This window comes from Hemitrygon akajei, chromosome 11 (assembly GCF_048418815.1).
Source record: "Hemitrygon akajei chromosome 11, sHemAka1.3, whole genome shotgun sequence".
Lineage (NCBI taxonomy): Eukaryota > Metazoa > Chordata > Chondrichthyes > Myliobatiformes > Dasyatidae > Hemitrygon > Hemitrygon akajei.
The window spans coordinates 33644744-33664525 of NC_133134.1; the positions used below are offsets into that span (position 1 = coordinate 33644744).

The 19782-nt window shown below is 38.0% G+C and overlaps 1 protein-coding gene across 26 annotated transcripts in view; it reads right to left on the bottom strand.

Annotated features, from left to right (window-relative positions):
• Positions 1-19782, bottom strand: part of rbfox1 (RNA binding fox-1 homolog 1) — a 1531532-nt gene that overhangs the window by 113572 nt on the left and 1398178 nt on the right. For all 26 annotated transcript variants that reach the window (XM_073060602.1, XM_073060601.1, XM_073060611.1 and 23 more), the window contains one exon: positions 11192-11245. In XM_073060602.1, coding sequence (XP_072916703.1) covers positions 11192-11245 — 54 coding nt within the window. The remainder of the gene's footprint in view (positions 1-11191; positions 11246-19782) is intronic.

Here is a 19782-nt window from a genome sequence, read left to right on the forward strand (position 1 = left end):
CTTCACCAGGCTGAAGTACTGGGAGTTGGATTGCAGCAGAAGACAGTATCTGGGGTCATGACAGTTATCCGTCTTGTGGCCAATGATGGATCTGCTCACTAATGTCCCAGCAACAAACACCGAAATGTTTCTTTGCCATTACTACAAATGGGTTTGATTACACTTTGTTTTGGCTGGACTCTCCAAAGCTTTCTTTCTCTTCAGTTTTGTGAAAAGGTAACAACAGAATTACCTTTGAGCCTTTAATTAAACTAGGGAAGCTGAACTCTAACACTATCTGCTTAATTTTCCTCATACCCTTACATTTCAAGTGTATTTTTCTGCTGCAATGACTTCAGTCTTTCTTACAGATATCAAGCTTGCACTTGAAAATGCTTATCCTTATGATCCAAATAGCATGTTATTCCAGATAAGCATTATACCTGTTTATAATTATTCAGGAGTAGAATAAGCCCTGATCAAACCCAACTTAATCATATGGTCCATTACTGCATTTCACTGGTGGCTATTCTCATTATAAGCAACACTGAAACAATTGCTTTTCAATAACATACAGGAAAATAGGTTTGCTGTTGTCCTATTTTAGAAAATCATGCTGGTATGTTACCACAAACTTTTGTATATGGAATGCAGTTATTTTTTGAATTGCAAAAGGAAAATGTTAAAGTATGAAATAGGAATTTTCTGGGAGGATACAATATGCTAAATACACTGAATTTAAGCTCCATACCCAATTGATGACTGATTACTGTTAGGGAGTTTTCTGGAGTTATGTGACCAGAGCAGATATTAACTCAAACAAGAAACAGGCTTCAGTTCTTATTGTAAATGTAAAAAAGTTCAGGAAGTTTCAAATTTCCCTTCAGTTTTTTTGTAATATGCAAGTAGTAAATTGAAGTTAAAGGCACAGACTAAAAGATTACATATACCAGAGCCAAATGTTAAATCAATGGTATTGTGTTAATTGGCTTGCATCAAACCAGACAACATGCGCTAAATTATTTGCACCATTGTGACTGAATTTAAATTGGCACACCTGACGGATGTTGAGATTTAGCATGCTAAACATGGTCACAGGTATAGACAATCAATAGTTTTTGAGTACTTACCTTATTTGTATACTCAGAGACAGCCCTGACAACATTAATTTTGAGCAACACACACAAAATGCTTGAGAAATTCAGTGGGTTAGGCAGCATTTATGGAAATGAATAAACAGTCAATGTTTCCTTTCCAGTCCTGAAGAAGGATCGCAGCCTGAAACGTCAACTGTTTATCCATGTCCTTAAATGCTGCCTGACTTGCTGAGTTCTTCCAGCATTTTGTGTGTGTTGCTTTGGATATCCAGCATCTGCAAAATTTCTTGTGTTTAACATTAATTTTGGTTGTCTGGGATTTCTGCCCCCAGAAGCTTTTAGACTATACTTGTATGAATTACTTTGTGACAAAGGTATTTGAACATTCATAGGTACCTGTCACTATAGATATCTAATTGAAGGGAAACATTGCTAATCCAAAATATTGAAGGAAATGTTGTGATTGTAACTATTGAGATTGTATCAGCTATTGTTACCTTCGACCTTAAAGGTATAAAAATGTAATATACCTTTGGGTTTGCGAGCCTCTACCAAGAGTATCTCCAGAAGAAAGACTGTTTGTTCTGTTGAATGAATACTCCTATACATCAGCTTCAATGTCTCTCTGGTGACTTCTATCAGTCACAACAATTACATCATAGAATAGGTGCTCAACACAGCATCAACGTGGATTCTAAATATGTCTATTTGACCACATATTACCCTTGTATATTCTGACCTTGTAGCAACAACTAGTATTCTAGTAAAACTCCCCCAAAGAGATTATGTAACTAGATTTTTGAACTTTCAGTGTAGTTACATAAAATATTGGAAAGAAAGAACAGATGTGAGTTTACCTCCTCATTTTAATATACAAAATGCCTGAAATCAGTACTTTGCTGTGTAAAGCCGAGATAATAAACTGAAAACAGACTGTGTTAACTGTGGCTGAGGCTTCCGTTTCTAACCAGCAGTGTTCAACCATTAATGCTGATGAAAGTCTTGGATTTCAGTCACTGGACTTGTGGATATGGAGAGCCTGCAAGACAAGTCTCCTGCATCCGGGAATTCCAGACAGAGGCACTATCACAACATGATCCAATCTAAATATCTCTAACATTTTCTTGGAATGTTACCATCAGATAAATAATTTGTTGTCCATTTCTTCAGCAACGTGACTGCTGAGATAGCACAATAACCTTGGAAACAAAATCTGTTAACGCAGTAGTTCACTTGAATCTAATTTCTTTACGTTACACTCTGGGAGAGTATTACAATGCTGATTACAATAAAGATGTTAGCTTGGCAGCAACTTGCATTGGACAATAAATAATACTTGTCTGTGGCATGTCTGCCTGCAATGACTAGTCATTGAGAGATCCTGACTTTCAATTTTCACTTTAATACAAACAGGATATCAATTTCCAAACTCAAAAGATTGGCTCATGTACTCGTCATTTCACAAACCCAATCTGATTTGATACTGAAGGACAATCTTTCCAATAATTTCCCTCATGGGAATGGGTTCATGCTCCACTGAACCACGCTGATTGAGAAATTTGTGGGATTAATCCGTATGCTCAGTCACACAAAGCATTATGTTGGAGTTTCAAAAATGTTACGGAAGAAATAACAAAAAAAATTATTGTTTTTCTGTGGCATTTTATCAAAAAGAACACATCTTTTTGTACTGACAACTTCAAGAAAAATTGTCATTATTCTTGAAATAATAGAATAAACCTTTTTAGCTATATGAGAATAATCCATTTTTTATTATTAATTTTAATTTGGAAATTCGGATATTGTATTAAAGGTAAACTGATGAAAAAATATTCAGAATTATCACTATTACCAGGAACGGAAATTTTAATCTTATTTAATAAGTTTCTTTGCTAATTTTGTCTTTTTTTTTGCCTGAGTTAATAGTCACTGAGGTTACCAATGCATGCTACACCTTATGTATTACATTACTCCATTCGTCTACTAATGATGTGCCAATGAATCATTTCACCCACTTCCAATTTTCTCTCTCCCTTCTCTGCTCTCTGCTCTGTCACATGGGAAGTTCAGTATCCTAGAAAGTGAGTTATGTATATTCAAGTAGTGCATCACAGGATTCTTGTTAAGCTTTACAGCTATACAGCCTGCTATGACTGAATATTTAATCACAAAAATGAGCTGGCAGATATGATGAACAATGTGGTTAAGCCTTGCAGCGTGTGTCTTCACCGGCAATTGAGAACTGTTGAAATCACCATTCATCAGTGCCACCCTGACAGCTTTGTATAACCTTCTGTTTTTTTTTTAACTTATTTATGAAGATTAAAGATGTCTTAAATCAACAGTTTTTTCTCAGATGTACCATTTTTTCCTTTTGTAAGCTGGTAAACTTTTCATTGTTTAAACAGTTGAGTTGAAAAGCTCTTTTGCAAATCATAAGAACATACTACTACTTTACATTTATGCAGATTTTTTTTACACAGGTAACTAATAATGAATGCTAATTTAGGATTACATTTAAATGATTCTTCACTGACCCAGTAGGTAACCCTGTTCTGTGTTGCACTAAATAATACTGGTCATCAGCAGTACGATGAAGAGCGAGAGACATCATGAATACTCCCAGGATATGGAGCATGCAAAGTACGCTATGTGTTCCACAAGAGTACTTAACCCTTTTAACTTTGAACATGATGATAAGAACACTCTCAAATATCATTTCTGATCTGTGCTGAGTAAACTGATCTCAATAACAGTGCCAACTTGGGGACTTTACTACTAACAGGCAGGCTGGAGAATATCTAAGTAGAATTTTTGTTCCCGACTCCCCGTTAGCTCTTGCTGTGAGGTGTATGAACGTGAGCGCAGACATCTTAAATTATTTATGGGAGGGCTCACTTTATTGTGATACAATGTTGAAACTCATCGGTTCTGCCATGTCACTTGGTCTTAGTGCAGGAAAGCAGCCTCAGTGGCACAACTTCAGAAAAGAAACTGCAAAAGGGAAGCAAGTCAGACTATCCAACTTTACAGTGCTCCAACAATTTAAAATCATGATTGTGAAAGATGAAAAACACAGGCTGAACTAGAAATGTTGTTCTACAAACATTTGAATTTTCTTGCACACTTGTAATATTATTCTTGGCTTCAACTTACACGTACAATGTTTTGTTCAGGATTAATTCACTCCTCTATCCAATTTGACTACCAGCACTTAAATCTCAGCATTTAACTTCCACAAACACAGTCATAACACAGTGAAATTATTTACAACAGTTCTTGAATGTGTCACACGCTGTTGCCAATTAGATAGAAACTACTTAGAGCTTGATGAACATCAGTTTTATCATCAATGTAGGTAGTTATCAAATTACTGAGCAAGAACACTGACGAGAGAAAAAAATTAATACACTCATTATAAAAGAAAAATGTGCACCGATGCAAACAGCTAACAGGAAAACAAAGAAAAACAACTGTTTGTTTTTATATTTAAGTAGCACTGCGTAGTTTCAAAAAAAATATCAGGGACTAAGTATAATTATTTTATTCTTATAGTTGGCTACCTTAAGTACCCCAAAAACCAACAATTTCATAAATCGAAGATGAAAAAGCAGTTTGATTTTCAGTGAACCATGTAGATCAAATTATTTTCTTTACCAGAATTTTAATAATTGCTATGAGCAAAACAGAGTTAAAGTTATTGGGAAGAAAAAGATCTGAACACGTTTAGGAATAATTTAAACATTTTGTTGGCAGAAATGAATTTGATGAGATGCTCTGTGACAATAAGGATATAGAAAGATCGGCAAGCAATAGTACTGTAGGTACTAAATGTTCATAACATGGGGTTGGGAAATTACTTAAAGTATGTAACATGTTGATTAATTGATAATCGACAAAAACAGCGTCCATGGGAATGAGGCAATGGTAAGAGAAAAAGGAAAAATAATTTGGCTCAAAACGTAATAGCACATTCACAATGTCTGTCATTGCTTGTATCATTTCACTGTTAGTCTAACAAATATGGAGAAAAAAATAAACACAAATGATCCTGCAGATGCTGGAAATCAAGGGCAACATGACACAAAATGCTGGAGGAGCTCAGCAGGTCAGGCAGCATCTATGGAAATGAATAAACAGTTGGGCAGTGACCCTTCATCAGGACTGGAAAGGAAGGGGGAAGAAGCCAGGATAAAAAGGTTGGAGGAGGGGAAGGAGAACAAGCTGGAAGAGTCTCTACTCTGTAAGTTCAATTTTAATTCATGAGATGTGTGTATCACTGGCCATGCCAATATATACAGATTGCTGCGGAGGATGTATTGGTGCACCTCAGGCAGTAGCAATAACATGAGACACAAGAGATTCTGCAGATGCTGGAAATCTTGGATCAGCACACATAAAACGCTGGAGGAACTGAGAAAGTCAAGTAGCGGTAATGGATGGAAATTAATAGTCGATGTTTCAAAGAGACCATTTATCAAAACTGGAAAGGAAGAGGGCAGAAGCCCGAATAAAAAGGGATGGTGTAGATAAGCTGGCAGATAATGGGCAAGTCCAGGAGAGAGGGGAAAGTTAGTTGGGTAATAATATAATGCTTGTACTCTGCCATTTTGTAATTAGCAATATTCTAGGATTTTCTCCCAATAATGACAGAGGAATGACAATCCTTAGCAAACTGAGGGCATTGCAACTTGGAGGTGACACTTCCAAGCATCTGCTGCCCTTGTCCTTTAGGTGGTAAAGACCAATGGCTTGGAAGAGAGTGTAGGGAAAAATATGGAAACTTGTCGCAGTGCATTCCAGATCAGATGCATACTGAAATAATATGCCACAGGTGTCGACGCGGTGAATGGGGTGTTAATCAAGAAGGCTGTTTCAAATTGGATAGTGCGAAATCACTCAAGTATTGTTGGCAATTGGCAAGTGCTCTGTCTACATCATACTAAGTGGAGAGAAAGTCACTTACCACTGAGTATTCAACCTCCCACCATCTCATGCCCACAATATTTATGTGGCTGGCTCAGTGAACAAATGCTCAGAAGATGTTGATTAGTGAAGGAATCAAGAGGAGAATTTATTGTTAGATTCTCTTTTATCAGAAATGATTATTGTCTGGGATTACTATAGGTCAAATACTACTTGCTGCTTTGCAAATGCTGTATAGGTTTTGCTGAATGCAAGTTCACTATCAGAAAAATTGGAAATGGTGATGAACACTGCAGCTGAAGGAACGTGAGCCTGCAGACCTGCTTCCAGTAATAGTTTGCAGCTTTAACCTGAAACTCCCTGTTGCTTTCAATGAAATTGCTAGATTTGTCTCATTAATACAAAATAATTTCTTGCACAATAATTTATGAATGGATAATTTATCTTGTATGGACCCTATTAATTACGTGATTTGTGATCTTGAAAGGAAATGAAACTTGCATATTAATTTTGCCTGTCTAGATTATCCCTTGAAGTTTTATAATTCTATTTTTCTTAGTTGTGCTAATTATTGTTTGCTCCTTTCTAAATGCACTCTCTTTCCTTCACTACCCTTCTGTTTCCACTTTGACTTAATTTCTCTCGTCACTCATTATATTGTTTATTTCAGATATAATTTTCAATGGCTAATTTGAGAATACTCATACATAATGTTGACGAGATTTGGGGTAATTTGTTGATGGTGTTGCCTCCCATTCAATGGATTTGTGTGACGGAAGTCATGTTTGGTGAATCATTTAGTGTTTTTTGAAGAGTTAGCCAAACAGATAGATAAGGACCATACTTAAGGATAGATAAGGAAGTCATTCAACACGGTCTTGCATGACAGACTGGTCTGGAAGATTAGGTACTTTGGCTCAGAGCTAGGAAGTAGAGGCTGGTGTTTGAAGGTTGTTTCTCAGAATGGAGACTAGTGACTTGTGGTATGCCACAGGATTGGTGTTGGGATGCTTGTTATTCAGTATTTATATAAATGATTTGTATGTGAATGCACAAAGTTTGATTAGTAAATTTTGGAACTGTTGTCAGTGAAGAAGATTCTTGTAAATTATGGGGGATCTTAGCCAAGGAGTAGCAAATAGATTGCAATACTGATACTCTGTGGAGATACATATTGGAAAGTAAAACCAGTGTAGGAGTATGAAAGGAGGGGTACTAGGGAGTCTAATGGAACAGAGGAACCCAGGAGAGCAAGACCAAAATTCATTAAAAGCTGTATCTCAGGTAGACATAGTGGTGAAAAGTGCGTTTAGCACATACAGTCTTGGTTATCCTACTATAGAAAAGATGTGGTTAAACTGCAAAGTGTGTAGAAAAGATTTATGAGGGTGTTGCCAGGATGGGACAGCTTAAGAAGTAGGGAGAGGTGAACCAGGTTAGGTCTTTATTGCTTAAAACAATAGGAGAATAAGGGGTAACCGTGTAGGAGTGTTTAAAATTATAAGAAGCTTTGATAAGGTGAATGTTAACAGTATTTTCCTCAGGGCAGGGGAGTCCAAAACTATGGGCCATAAACTTAGGCTGGATGGGGAAAGATTTAAAAGGGACCTGAATAGCAGCTGTTTTCACACAAGAGGGTCGTGAGAATATGAAATGAACTCCCAGAGAAAGTGTCTGATGCTGGTACAATAGTATAACTAAAGAAGCATAAAAAATGTTCAGGGGCATAGATGGGGTATATGGGGTTTTCTCTTTTAAAGGTGTCAAAGTCGAAGGGCACAGGGTTAGGGTAAGGGATAAGAGGTTAGAAGTGTCTTAAGAAAGAAATTTTCTACCCTGTAATGCATTGCCTGTTAATAAAGATGCTACAACACAATATTTAAGAAGCACGTGAGCAAGCACTTGGACAGCCAAAACAAAGACACAGAAGACAACGGAGCAAGACCTATTGCGGACACAATAGGGTCTTTTAAGAGACTCCTGGACAGGTACATGGAGCTTAGAAACATAGAGGGCTATGGGTAACCCAAGGTAATTTCTAAAGTAAGTACATGTTTGGCACAGCATTGTGGGCCGAAGGACCTGTATCGTGCTGTAGGTTCTCTATGTTTCTAAGCACTTGGATAGGTACATACATGGAGGGGAAGGGCCTGGAGGACTACGAGCTGAACATAGGAAATTAGAACTAACTAGGCGGACAATGGGGCCGTCATGGATCCAGGCTGAATGGCCTGCTTCAATGCTGTATTGCTCTAGGACCCTCTAAATTCATTTCAGATTTCTCTCTGTTTACTCCAAAAAGCAAAGCTTTGAAGGGTAGGGAAAAGCAAATCCTTGCCATAATTACTTAATCTTCACTCCACAACCTTATTATCCCATCAGCAGCTCCAGCAATTTCTGCACCTTTAGGGTAGTTATTTTGGGTACACTTTTGATCAGAAAGAAATTAGGTGATTTTTTGTTAGAGATAAAGTGTATCTCCAGTCAATTGTTGTCAGATCACTGTTCATTTATTAAATTATTGAAACATAATACAAAGAAAGATCTTGAAGACCGTAAGATATAGGAGCAGAATTAGGCCATACAGCCCATTGAGTCTGCTCCATCATTCAATCATGGCTTATTTATTTTCCCTCTCAACCCCATTCTCCTGCCTTCTCCCTGTAACCTTTAACATTCTTACTAATCAAGAACTTATCAACATCCACTTTAAATATACACAATGACTTGGCCTACACAGCACAACCATTTGTGGCAATGAACTCAAAAGATTCACCCTGCTCTGGCTAAATAAATTATTCCTTATTCTGTTCTAAAGGGACATCCTTCAATTCTGAGGCTGTGCCCTCTGGCCCTAGATTCTCCTAATCATTGGAAACTTCCTCTCCACATCCACTCTAACAATGCATTTTAATATTCAGTAGGTGGTTTCAATGAGATGCCCCCTCAGTCTTCTAATCTCCGGTGAGTACATGCCCAGAGCCATCAACCGCTCCTCAGATGTTATCCTTCCATTACTGAGATCATACTCGAAAACGTCTTCTTGACCTTCTCCAATGTTACCACATCCTTTCTTAGATATGGCACTCAAATATTATCACAATGCCCCAAACATGGCATGGCCAAAGCCTCAGTATTTGAGTCTTGCTTATATTCCAATCCTCTGGAAATGAATGCTAACATTGCATTTGCCTTCCTTACTATTGGCTCAATCTGAAATTAACCTTCAGATATTCCTGCACTAGGACTCCCAAGTCCCTTTGCACCTTCAATTTCTATATTTGCTTTGTGTTTAGAAAATAGTCTTTAGCCATATATTATGATAGTGTTTGCACTAGGGTAAGTGCAAAACAATGCTATTCACCTCAATAAAGAATGGCCATGTGTAGTTTCAGTGAATTGGCAGAGTGCCAATAAAATTCCCAAGGACCCTGTACCAGCTTCTAAGATTCTCAATTGTTCCTGATAATACTGAAATTGGTCTTCTCAGATCATTTCCAAGTCTCTAATTTTACATCAGTTTGGAGAACAATCAGCATGTTTAGACCCATTATACCTGTATTAATTTACGCAGTGGGGTTGACTCTAAGCTAAATAAGCATTACAGTATGGTGGCAAGGTTTCCATTTATACAGTGGTATGAAATCTGCCTTACAAGTCGTGACCACTAGCCAACCTCATACAGCAGTGCAAATATACCCAGTTATAGGCACTACTCTATCTACAACTAGCTTTACTGCTGCACAGGTCAATTTAACATTGGGTTTAAATATTGAAGTCCAAGTTGGAAACCACCAATAAAACAACCCAAGGAGGCCAAACACATTCCAATTGATATCACTGTCAATCTCTCATGTGAAATCTATTTGTTTTCCATTACATTCAGCAATGGCTCCAAAGTATGCAGATATAACTTGCAAAAAAAAACATTTCTTGCAACTTCAGGAACTGGGTTATTGCCAAATAGAACTAACTGCAAAACATGCAAATGCTTAGGAATCTGCAATCAAATTCCTTATCCGACCTTCAAACAAACAATATTAAAGTCATATGTAGCAGATGCAGCACAGATCTAAGTGATCAGAAATAACCAAAACTCTACCCCAGTTATTGGGTTTCAATGTCAGCAAAATCAGACTAGGTGCAAAACAGGTATCTACTCCAAAAGTGCCTCTTTTTGACAATAAAAGCAGGGATTGCAACTCTGCAAATTGTCACCTGTAGACTTCAGTACTAAGTATTAGAAACACCAAAGTAAGGAAAAACAAAGTTTCCTATTGCTATAGTAGAAAGAAAGTAAATCTCAATGAACAGCAAATATAAATACAACACAAAGATGGCATTTAACATTCTATTATAGGTTATAAATAAACAATGAGACTTAAAGATATAATCTAAAATTTATGCAAGTCTGATTCCACAATGATAATAGTATTTGTCCATTTGAAATTCAAGTTGTCAAACATTTCATATCATGTTAGTGATACAAGAACATCATTAATTTATGCAAGTGAAATTAATTCCAATGTAAAAGAATATGCACCTGAAAAATAAGCAACTACATAATTACTTTCTTCATTCTGCCACAATATTAGCAGAGTTGAAACCACAGTTAAGTCCTTGTTAAAACTTCAAACATTGTAGTGTATTAGCAACAGGGAAAATAGGTCACTGACTGCATTGAAGATTGAGGTATAAAATTATAAATGATACGCTGACATTATAAGCTGACCAACAAAACTTACAAGATGTAAAGCAGTTTATACAGACATCTCAAAAAAAATAGAGCCTCTCTGTACCAATACTGCCCTTTCGTTAAGCAGCAAGTGGATATTCTTGATGTCTACATCAATGTCCATTAGCAAATGATAGTTATAAAAAATTGTAGTTTTTCTAGGTGCTCCTACTAGCAGGAGAACCAATTAAAGCACTGGAATCATTTTAGATACCATTCTTTGTCTTATTAAGTTAGCACACATCTCCTTATGTAAGTAGCAGGGAGCAAAGAATTTGTACCGGTACTTTAGGAAGAAATATATACAACTCACCTGTGAAATTGTTACTGCCTTTATCTGCCAGAATAAATTTGAATTGGCACCAGCAGCATAAGTGATAAACTGTGACATTGGTAGGTTGTACAAGATAATGAACCAAAACTTTGGATCAAGAATGTATTTGGGTTATCTTACCTGCATAGAATTCAGGGCTGTACACTGCACCCACAACTGGGTTTAATTTCCACCCTAAAAGAGAATTAAGAAAATATCACAATGTCACATGGGGTTCTATTATCAGAAGATAACATCCTTTTTGAAAGTAGATTGATTTATTCATTATACACTTTATTAAAGTGGCCACTGAGTGCATGTTAGTGACCTTCTGCTTCTGTAGCCAACGCATTTCAAGGTTCAACGTGTTGCATAGTCAGAGATGCTCACACACACCACAGGTTTAATGCATAGTTATTTGAGTTGCAACTTGAACTTGGCTGGCCATCTCCGCCAGCCTTTCTCATTAACAAGGCATTTTTGCCAACAAAAATGTTGTTCACTGGATCTTTTTAGTTTTTTGCACCATTCTCTGTAAACTTTAGAAACTGTTGTGCATGAAAATTGCAGGCGATCAATAGTTTATGAGATACTCAAACCATCCCTTGTCTAGCACCAACAATCATTCCAAAGTCAATGTCACTAAGATCTCATTTCTTCCCCACTCTGATGTTTGGTCCTAACAACAAATGAACCTCTTCTCTGTGTCTGCAAGTGTTTATGCATTGAGTTGCTGCCACATGATTAGCCGATTAGATGTTTACATTAACGAGCAGGTGTACAGGTAGACTTAATGAAGTGGCCACTGAGTACACTTTATGGAACTATTTAAATAGTGTACTTTGATTTGCCATCAAGGTAATAGTGAGGCCATGTACTGAGCACAATTTATGTAAAGTAGCCAGCAACCTTGGGTGAGAAGGGATGTGTGATTAAATACAGCATCCATAGGTCGCTTTCTGTGAAAGAATGGCCCAATGATGTTGTAAAGGCAATGCCTCATTTTCTGGATCACCAAGGGGCTGCATGGCATTGTAGATAACAGCCACTAAAAGTTGAGTCATGTCTCTATAAGACTAAGCACCCTGTGAATGATGCACATGTGAGTTACTGCCAAACATCTCTCCTAGCAATGAAAATTAACTGCTAGGAATAGGGTAGAGGTTTGTCAAACACATGATATAGTAACCCTTCTCTCTGCTACACCAAATTATGAGGCTTTCAGAACAGCAACTGCAAGAGGCAAATTTGTTCTTTTGGCTTGGAACATTAATCCTGCATTCACTAGCAATCTTCACAGGATTTCTCAGTTTAGTGCACCTCTTCAGATTTGCTATCTGGAAATTTAAAATATTTTTCTATATGGAATGTGAACAAGCAGACAGGAGAAAGTTAATGGTTTCAGTGACATAATAAAGACTTTTCCATAGTGTAAGCAGCATGTGTAACCATTATTATGCTTATAACAAGTATAGTGGAACATTTAAATTTTTGTTTATTTTAAGCTGCACCAGAGATGACATGCACATTAATGAGAGTGTTCAGAGGTCCATCTTTTCAGCCTGATATATTTTCCAACCTTTTAATACAGCTTCACTGTTCCTGTAGTTGTGGACTTTTTATTTTCTGCATCTCTGTCGCAATATAAATAATGAACCTTCTCACAGAGAAAGTCAGAAACGGCTTTCTTAAGCCCCATTCTCTGCTTTGCCCCATGAATCTGATTAAAGCTGTTGCCGTTTGAAAGCATCATTGATTAGTTTCCCCAGCAGAGATTCTGGTATAAGCTATTTGAATGCATTTCATATGCTGCTACCATTGCCATCAAAGTCCTGACAGATCTCTCTCAGATTTTAAGTTACACTAATGGTCTCTCAATTTGTCCAAGAAAAATCCTCTGAGACTCAGATCAATGTTCACAGCTGAAAGGTTGCCTCATTTTTCATCGTCTTCCCACTCCCTCTGATAGCTGGATCATCGAACTTTCCAGCGCTGATACAGGAAGACTTCATTTATCATGAAAATAACTGCAATTAAACTTTGCTTTGTCTTGTCTATGAGATTTGTGCTAGCGCATAATTGCGTGGGATAATCAAGTATGATGATGGTGGTTCTCTGCGAGTCTCTAGATGCCACAATGCCATAGACTGGCACGTTGAACAGCAATATACCATACAGCCAAATTCAGTAAGAACCATAATAACCATAACAACAGAAGATATAGGAGCAGAATCAGGTTATTTACTGCGGCTGATCCAATTTTCCTCTCAGCCTCAATCTCCTGCCTTCTCTTCATATTCCTTTATGTCCTGACCAATCAAGAATCTATCAATTTCTCCCTGAAATATACAAGTTTGTACATAAAGGTTTGGCCTCCATAGCTGCCTGTGACCCTGAACACCTTGTACTAGGGGTTTAATAGAGGTGCTCTACACAGCTCTTTGATGATTTCTGCACCTATGCATTGCATGGTAGAAGTCAGGGATAAACTAAATGTCAATGAAGCCTACTTACGGATCTGCTGAGGTGAGGAACTCATTCATACTGAGATGAGTGTTCACTCCAGCTTAGAGTAATATAGCATAGCCTTTTGGCATAACACATCCATGCTGACCAAAATGCCTATCTAGGGGAGTCCCATCTGCCTGCGTTTGGCCCATTCCATACTGTGGGTGGCACTGTAGTGTAGTGCTTAGCACAATGCTTTACAGTACCAGCAACCAGGGTAAAGTCCCCATCATTGTAAGGAATTTGAACGTTTTCCCCATGCCAATAGCTTTTGGGACCACTTGGTGAAGGAAACCATTGAAATAAAAGTAGAGGAAAAGAATTTTAACAAAGTTGAATGTCTCACTCTAAGTAAGAACTGGAATTTGATTGTAAACAAGACGGGACAGCAGAAACCTGATTGGATGAGGACTAATCAATCAGGAGAAACGGATGATGGGGGTATAAATATCATCGGGCTAGACATGCCCAGGTATTATCCCAGATTAAGATGACAGAGCTTGTCATCGAAGCATCTGTTAAAATTTATACTTGTACCCGGCTGGAAGCCCGAGGAGCTTATTTGACCGTTCAATATCTCTGTCAGCAACGGGCTGTCAGAAGGTCATTTGAAGAGTTCAGGAGCAGGACATGAGAATCTGCCAGCTGAGGCTTATCAGATCAGTCTGCTTCGCTGAGCAGCCGTAGTAGTGCAGCGTGGAAATGCAAACAGGGGCCACAGAAAGTAGGTCAGCTGAGAAATAGTGCAGGTGGCAAGCATAAGGAGTGGCCTGGCTTGAGGACCATCTGGCCTGTTATCTATCCAGCATTAAAAGAGCAGCTGTCAAATCTGCTCCTTTATCAAGAAATTATTGAGGGTCAAGCTACAAACAACCCAACTCAGTGGCTGAACATGTATCCCTCATTCAAATAGCAAATTCTGCCCTTTCCTGTAAAGAGGAGCAATTAATTATTTTAAGGCATTGTTTTCATTTGAGTAGACCTGTAAAGAAAGCAACCAAAACAATGCAGCTAGCCAGACTTACACCACAGGAAAGCCAAGACTGAGAGCCAGTGAGCACCTCAAACTTGATTAAACTTGATTAAATTTAAGGCACAGCAGACCAGTTTAAGATAACAACTGAATTCTAGGAATTCTTTCATCAAGTTCAACATTCTTATCCATTGTAGGAAGAAGTATTGTCTAAACTTGATCGTGCACCAAATTAGCACCTGCACACCAATCTGCCACAAGTGGGACTTCTTGGTGGGCGACATTTTAATTCCAATTCCCATTTCCTTCTTTTCTTTCCAACATGTCATTCCATGGCCTCCTCGTGAGACAAGATGGAGGAGCAACCCATTATATTTTGTCTGGGTAGCCTCCAACCTGATAGCATGAATATCGATTTCTCGTTCCGGTGAACAAACTCCTCCCCGTGTGCCCACCCCCCATCCCCCGCCCAGTCCCCACTCTGATCTTTCTCTTCTTTTCACCTGTTTATTACTTCTTTCTATGTCCCGTCCTCCTCCTCTTTCTCCTATTGTCCACTCTCCTCTCCTATCAGATTTTATATTCTCCAGCCCTTGATCTTTCCCACCCACCTGGTTTCACCCATCGCCTTCCAGACAGCCTTTTCCCCTTTCCCCACCTTTTTGCTCTAGCATCTTCCCACTTTCTTCTCAGTCCTAAACAAAGGTCTCAGACTAAAACATTGTTACGTTGGTGCTGGGAAAGTGAACGTACTTGCTGGCTGCCCCCGGCACTACTGTAGTCCAAAAGTTTGCTCTTTTCCATAGATACTATCTAATCTGCTCAGTTCCTCCAGCATTTTGTTTGCGTTGTTTTGGATTTCCAGCATCTGTAGACTTAATTTTCTTGAGGAAGTAACTTGGGTAATAGTCAGATGAGTCAATAGACACAGTTGAAGAACATTTGATAAAGCTGGCCATAGAAAGTCAGCTAAAATTAAGGCCATGGAATAAATGTTGTGGGTCATCATTCTTATCTACTGTAGAAGAAAATGTTACCAAAACTTGCAAATGCTTCAATCATCTGGATTTTCATCTCAAGATCTCTGATTATAAGATGTATATACATGAAGGATGCGGGAGGCAGATTTCGTGGTATAAAATGTTTGCACTTGTTTGAGCAATGACATTTTCAGGAATTTCTGCCATGTAAGGGTGGCACGCTAGCCTAGCAATTAACACACTTTACAGCGCTAGCAATCGCGGAGTTAAATTCCCACCAATGTCTGCAAGGAGTTGAATGTTCTCCTGGTGATCATGTGGCTTTCCTCTGGGTGCTCCAGTTTCCTCCCACATTCCTAGGATGTACAGTTCTGCTTAGGATAAGTGAGTTGTGGGCATGCTATGTTGGTGCTGGAAAAGTGAATATTCTTGCAGGCTGCCCCCAGCATTACTGTAGACTGTGTCAGTCATTGATGCAAAACGATGCGTTTCACTGTATGTTTCAATGTTTTGATGTACTGTATGTGATGACAAATAAAGCTAATCTATAATCTTTAATCTTTAGTATTCAGGATACATGAACACCTTAAATGTTATTAGTCCTACTTGAGAAGCCCATTGATGTCTGAGATGTCTTACATCTTCAAAATTGGTTTCCCAGGAAATTTTTTTCTTGGTATTTTTCACTCAAAGATGAAGGCAGTGAAAGCTGGGAAAAGTGGTCTGATGTTCAGTAATACGGTTTATGATTCGAAGAGCTATAAAATATTAAAGAGTGGGTTTCAGCCTCTGCAAGTTAGTGATCAACTTACCTAACAATATTTTCTTACTCTTTCCAGTACATTTAATGGTAATGCTGGGTTAGGACATTAGTGCATGGAGTGCTACAACTTGAGGGGGGAAATGAGTAAAGTAAAGCTAGTTTGTAAGAAGTTATGAAACACAACCTTGCAGAATGGCTGTTGAACATTTGGATTATTTTTAGTTCATGTAGTTCGTTTAAATTGTGGTCCTATGAATTTTTATTATTAAAGTAATCAAAAAAGGTGGAAAGGATTTTCTGATTAACCAATAAATCACATAATGGAGGAGTGCTCAAGGGGTTGAATGGCTCACACCTCAGAACTGCCTGCATCTAGTGAGTGAAGCGATCTTGCATTTTATCAATGGGTAAATAAATTTCATTTTTTTCCTTCATCTACTAAACTTGTAAACTGGTTTGTAAATTGTTGAGTCAAAGTCTGGTTGATAACAGCTACCAGATTTACTGGAGTTTCTTAGCCACAAAGGCTAAATTGATGAAGAATTTGACTTCAAACATTAAACTATTTTTAAGTTGTGTTTTGTTTGTACAAGTGATTTTTAAAAATGTATAAAAGTACCTGTCCTAAAAATAACATTACTTTTGAGGTGATTGGGCCTTAGTCTCCTACTGAAAGCACTTAACAGTTAGGGTTGAAGCTCACTCTTCTCAGTCACAATTTCCCTTTGGACTTTGGCACCCAGTTGAATTCTGAATATTAATCTGATTTTCATTTGAATTGAAAAATACAGGAAATCTCTCTTCCAGCCAAAAATGCCCAGTCAATATTTCTGAAAACTTTCCAATTGACACTGCCATTGCCAGAGGACATATTTATACTTTGCCTTTCGTGAGTCATATCACACAACACAATTTCTGCATTTGCAAGTAGGTTCAGGATCTTCCCAAGGCCAAGATTCATTAATCTACTTAACTTCAAGTTACATGCTATTGCCAAAAAAATACACAGAATTCCAATCTGAAATTAACTTGCCAATATAATTAGGTTTTCAGTGCAACCACACCAACATCACATTGTTACCACATCAGAGAACAACATGAGATGTGGGATGTTTCCATTGCTTTAGCTAAGATTGGAAATATTCAGCATGTTATTAGGTTCTCAGCAGCAACTTCTTGGTATTCATATCGTTATACATAGCACAATTAAAAAGAATTTGATGAACATTTTTGCATTATGGTTCCTTCCATTATGCCAAGACTGTGCTCAGTACTAATACTCCAATAAGCAGATGATTGCAAGTGTGGCATCAAGGAGATCTTTGGCAGCTGTCTGTCCTTACTTTCTTGAAATTCAAGAATCCAACCTCTTGCGGGATGTACCAGCTTCCAATGATGTACAGCGGACGAATGAGCAATAAATTCCACAGCTGACTCTTTCCATTTGCTGACAGAGCTTAAATGAAGTTGCCAATTCTAGCCTACACAAAGGAAACTCTTGCAAACAATAATCCTGCAGAACTGAATCTCTGTTGTTTACTCTAAAGAAGTTGCCCAGCTACCAGCAGGAAAATGGTCAGTTCCTAGTAAGGATTCTAAATAAATTCAAGTGGCATTCCTTTCATTTGGAGGAATCTTTTTCTGATGAGGAATATCCTTGTGCTTTACATGCCCAATAATGTGGCAACAAAAAAAAAAACAACGAAGCTTTTTGATTGATGTGCATAATCAAAATAAAACTGTTCTCTACTTTCTCATGAAGCTGATGCTCCACAGTAATGTTAATAACATTTTTTCACATATCAACATGTGAATTGTTAATAAATGTTAGAACTGACTTCAATCAGTTGGTGATGCCTGTTAATGATGGTGTGTCCAAATAAAAATTTTAGATTACATTATTTGAGGGAAATCATATAAATCAGTCATATAAAGTAAATTCATTGTAGATGTAGAGTCTCACAGAAGAGCATGTTTTTATTTTTAGTTCTCTCATTTACAGTCATTCTGTGTTTTTACCCAGGACCCATCTACAGTGCCATCACACATGATGATGTGTACTGAATGTGAGTCAATGGCTCTTAAAAACATCAGACTTTTCAACATACTGACAGCAACTATAATAATTTGCATACTCTGCCAGTATAACCTCCCAAGATGATACCATGAAAATGAGGCAAAATATGAATGATAATGAACATCTGAAACAGATGAGAGAAAGTTGCCCAGAAATGTGTGCTACATGGCATTCTGCAGTGAAATCCTTTTGAGGGCTCATAAGGGTTTTGGTGTTGTGTCATACAACAGCATCTTTCCACACTTAACATGCTGAAAGATCTGCCCTTCTTTTGATTTGATTTATGATCTGGATGGCATGTGTGGATCATAGGGTGCAGATTATGAGAACGCCCTGTGGAAGGGAAGCCAGATGCAGGGATGAGATCAGTACATGAAGAGCAGAGGAGGAAAATCAATGTCCTTAATTGGCCTAGTAATTGAACATTAAAAAAATATATTATGAAGGTTTTACCATCTTGAAAGAAGCATGGTTCAACTTCTAATTTTGTATCTTGAGAGAATTAAGGATGCATGTTCAGTGGGTGGGCTCCAGCCAAAGACCAGCTGAAGCCCACCTACCTCTAAGGCCTTGCTGTACGTAACTGGACCACCATTAGTTGTGGGGTGGATGGGATGGGATGTTGGCTCATGTGAGCCCTTGTTTCCATCCCAGAGAAGTCCATGAAGACAGGAAATCTAGAGGGGGCTAAATGCAGCTCATCTGATCCATTTAAGAAAGACAGAAACAGCGAGCAAAACAAATTAGAAAGCCATTAAAGGCACATTAAAGTCCTTCACAACTGTAGTCATCCAAGTACTTCGTTAACAGGAAAATAGAAACTGTAAGAAGTAAGGATTATTGGGATACACAGAATGATCAAAGGAGATGGACGTATTTAATAAGCATTTAGTATTGGTCTGTTCTGAAGAGAAGGATATCGGAAAGGGGATCAATCCTCAAGTGAAGGAAAGTTTACCAATAGTCTGATAGATAAAAGAAAACATTCAGATAATATGGTCAATCAAGGACAGGCAGAACACCGAGAATTGATGGGATATCTTTAATGAGAAAACTATATATGGCTAGATGTTATATAGTTAACTTGAATTCTCCCTACTGCAGGTTTCATAAGGGACTTCTTAAGTTTTGGATTTGTGGCAGTCTCCTGCTACTGGCAACTGTGAGACTCATCAACATTTTACTCTTGCATAGTGTTCCCCAACCTGATCTTAATTGCTAATCACAGCAAGGATACATAATGCCTGCTGCCTCTGATCAGAACAGAAGAGCCAACAGTATCTTAACACATTTCTGAAGACAACCTGTGAGCCAGCAGTGTTCTTCAGTTTCCAACTGAAAATCTTCCCTCATGTTCCATTCCTTCTTCTCAACCATAGTTGTCTCAGGCAGTGTCAAATCACTAGTTTAGATCACTACAACAGCCCACTT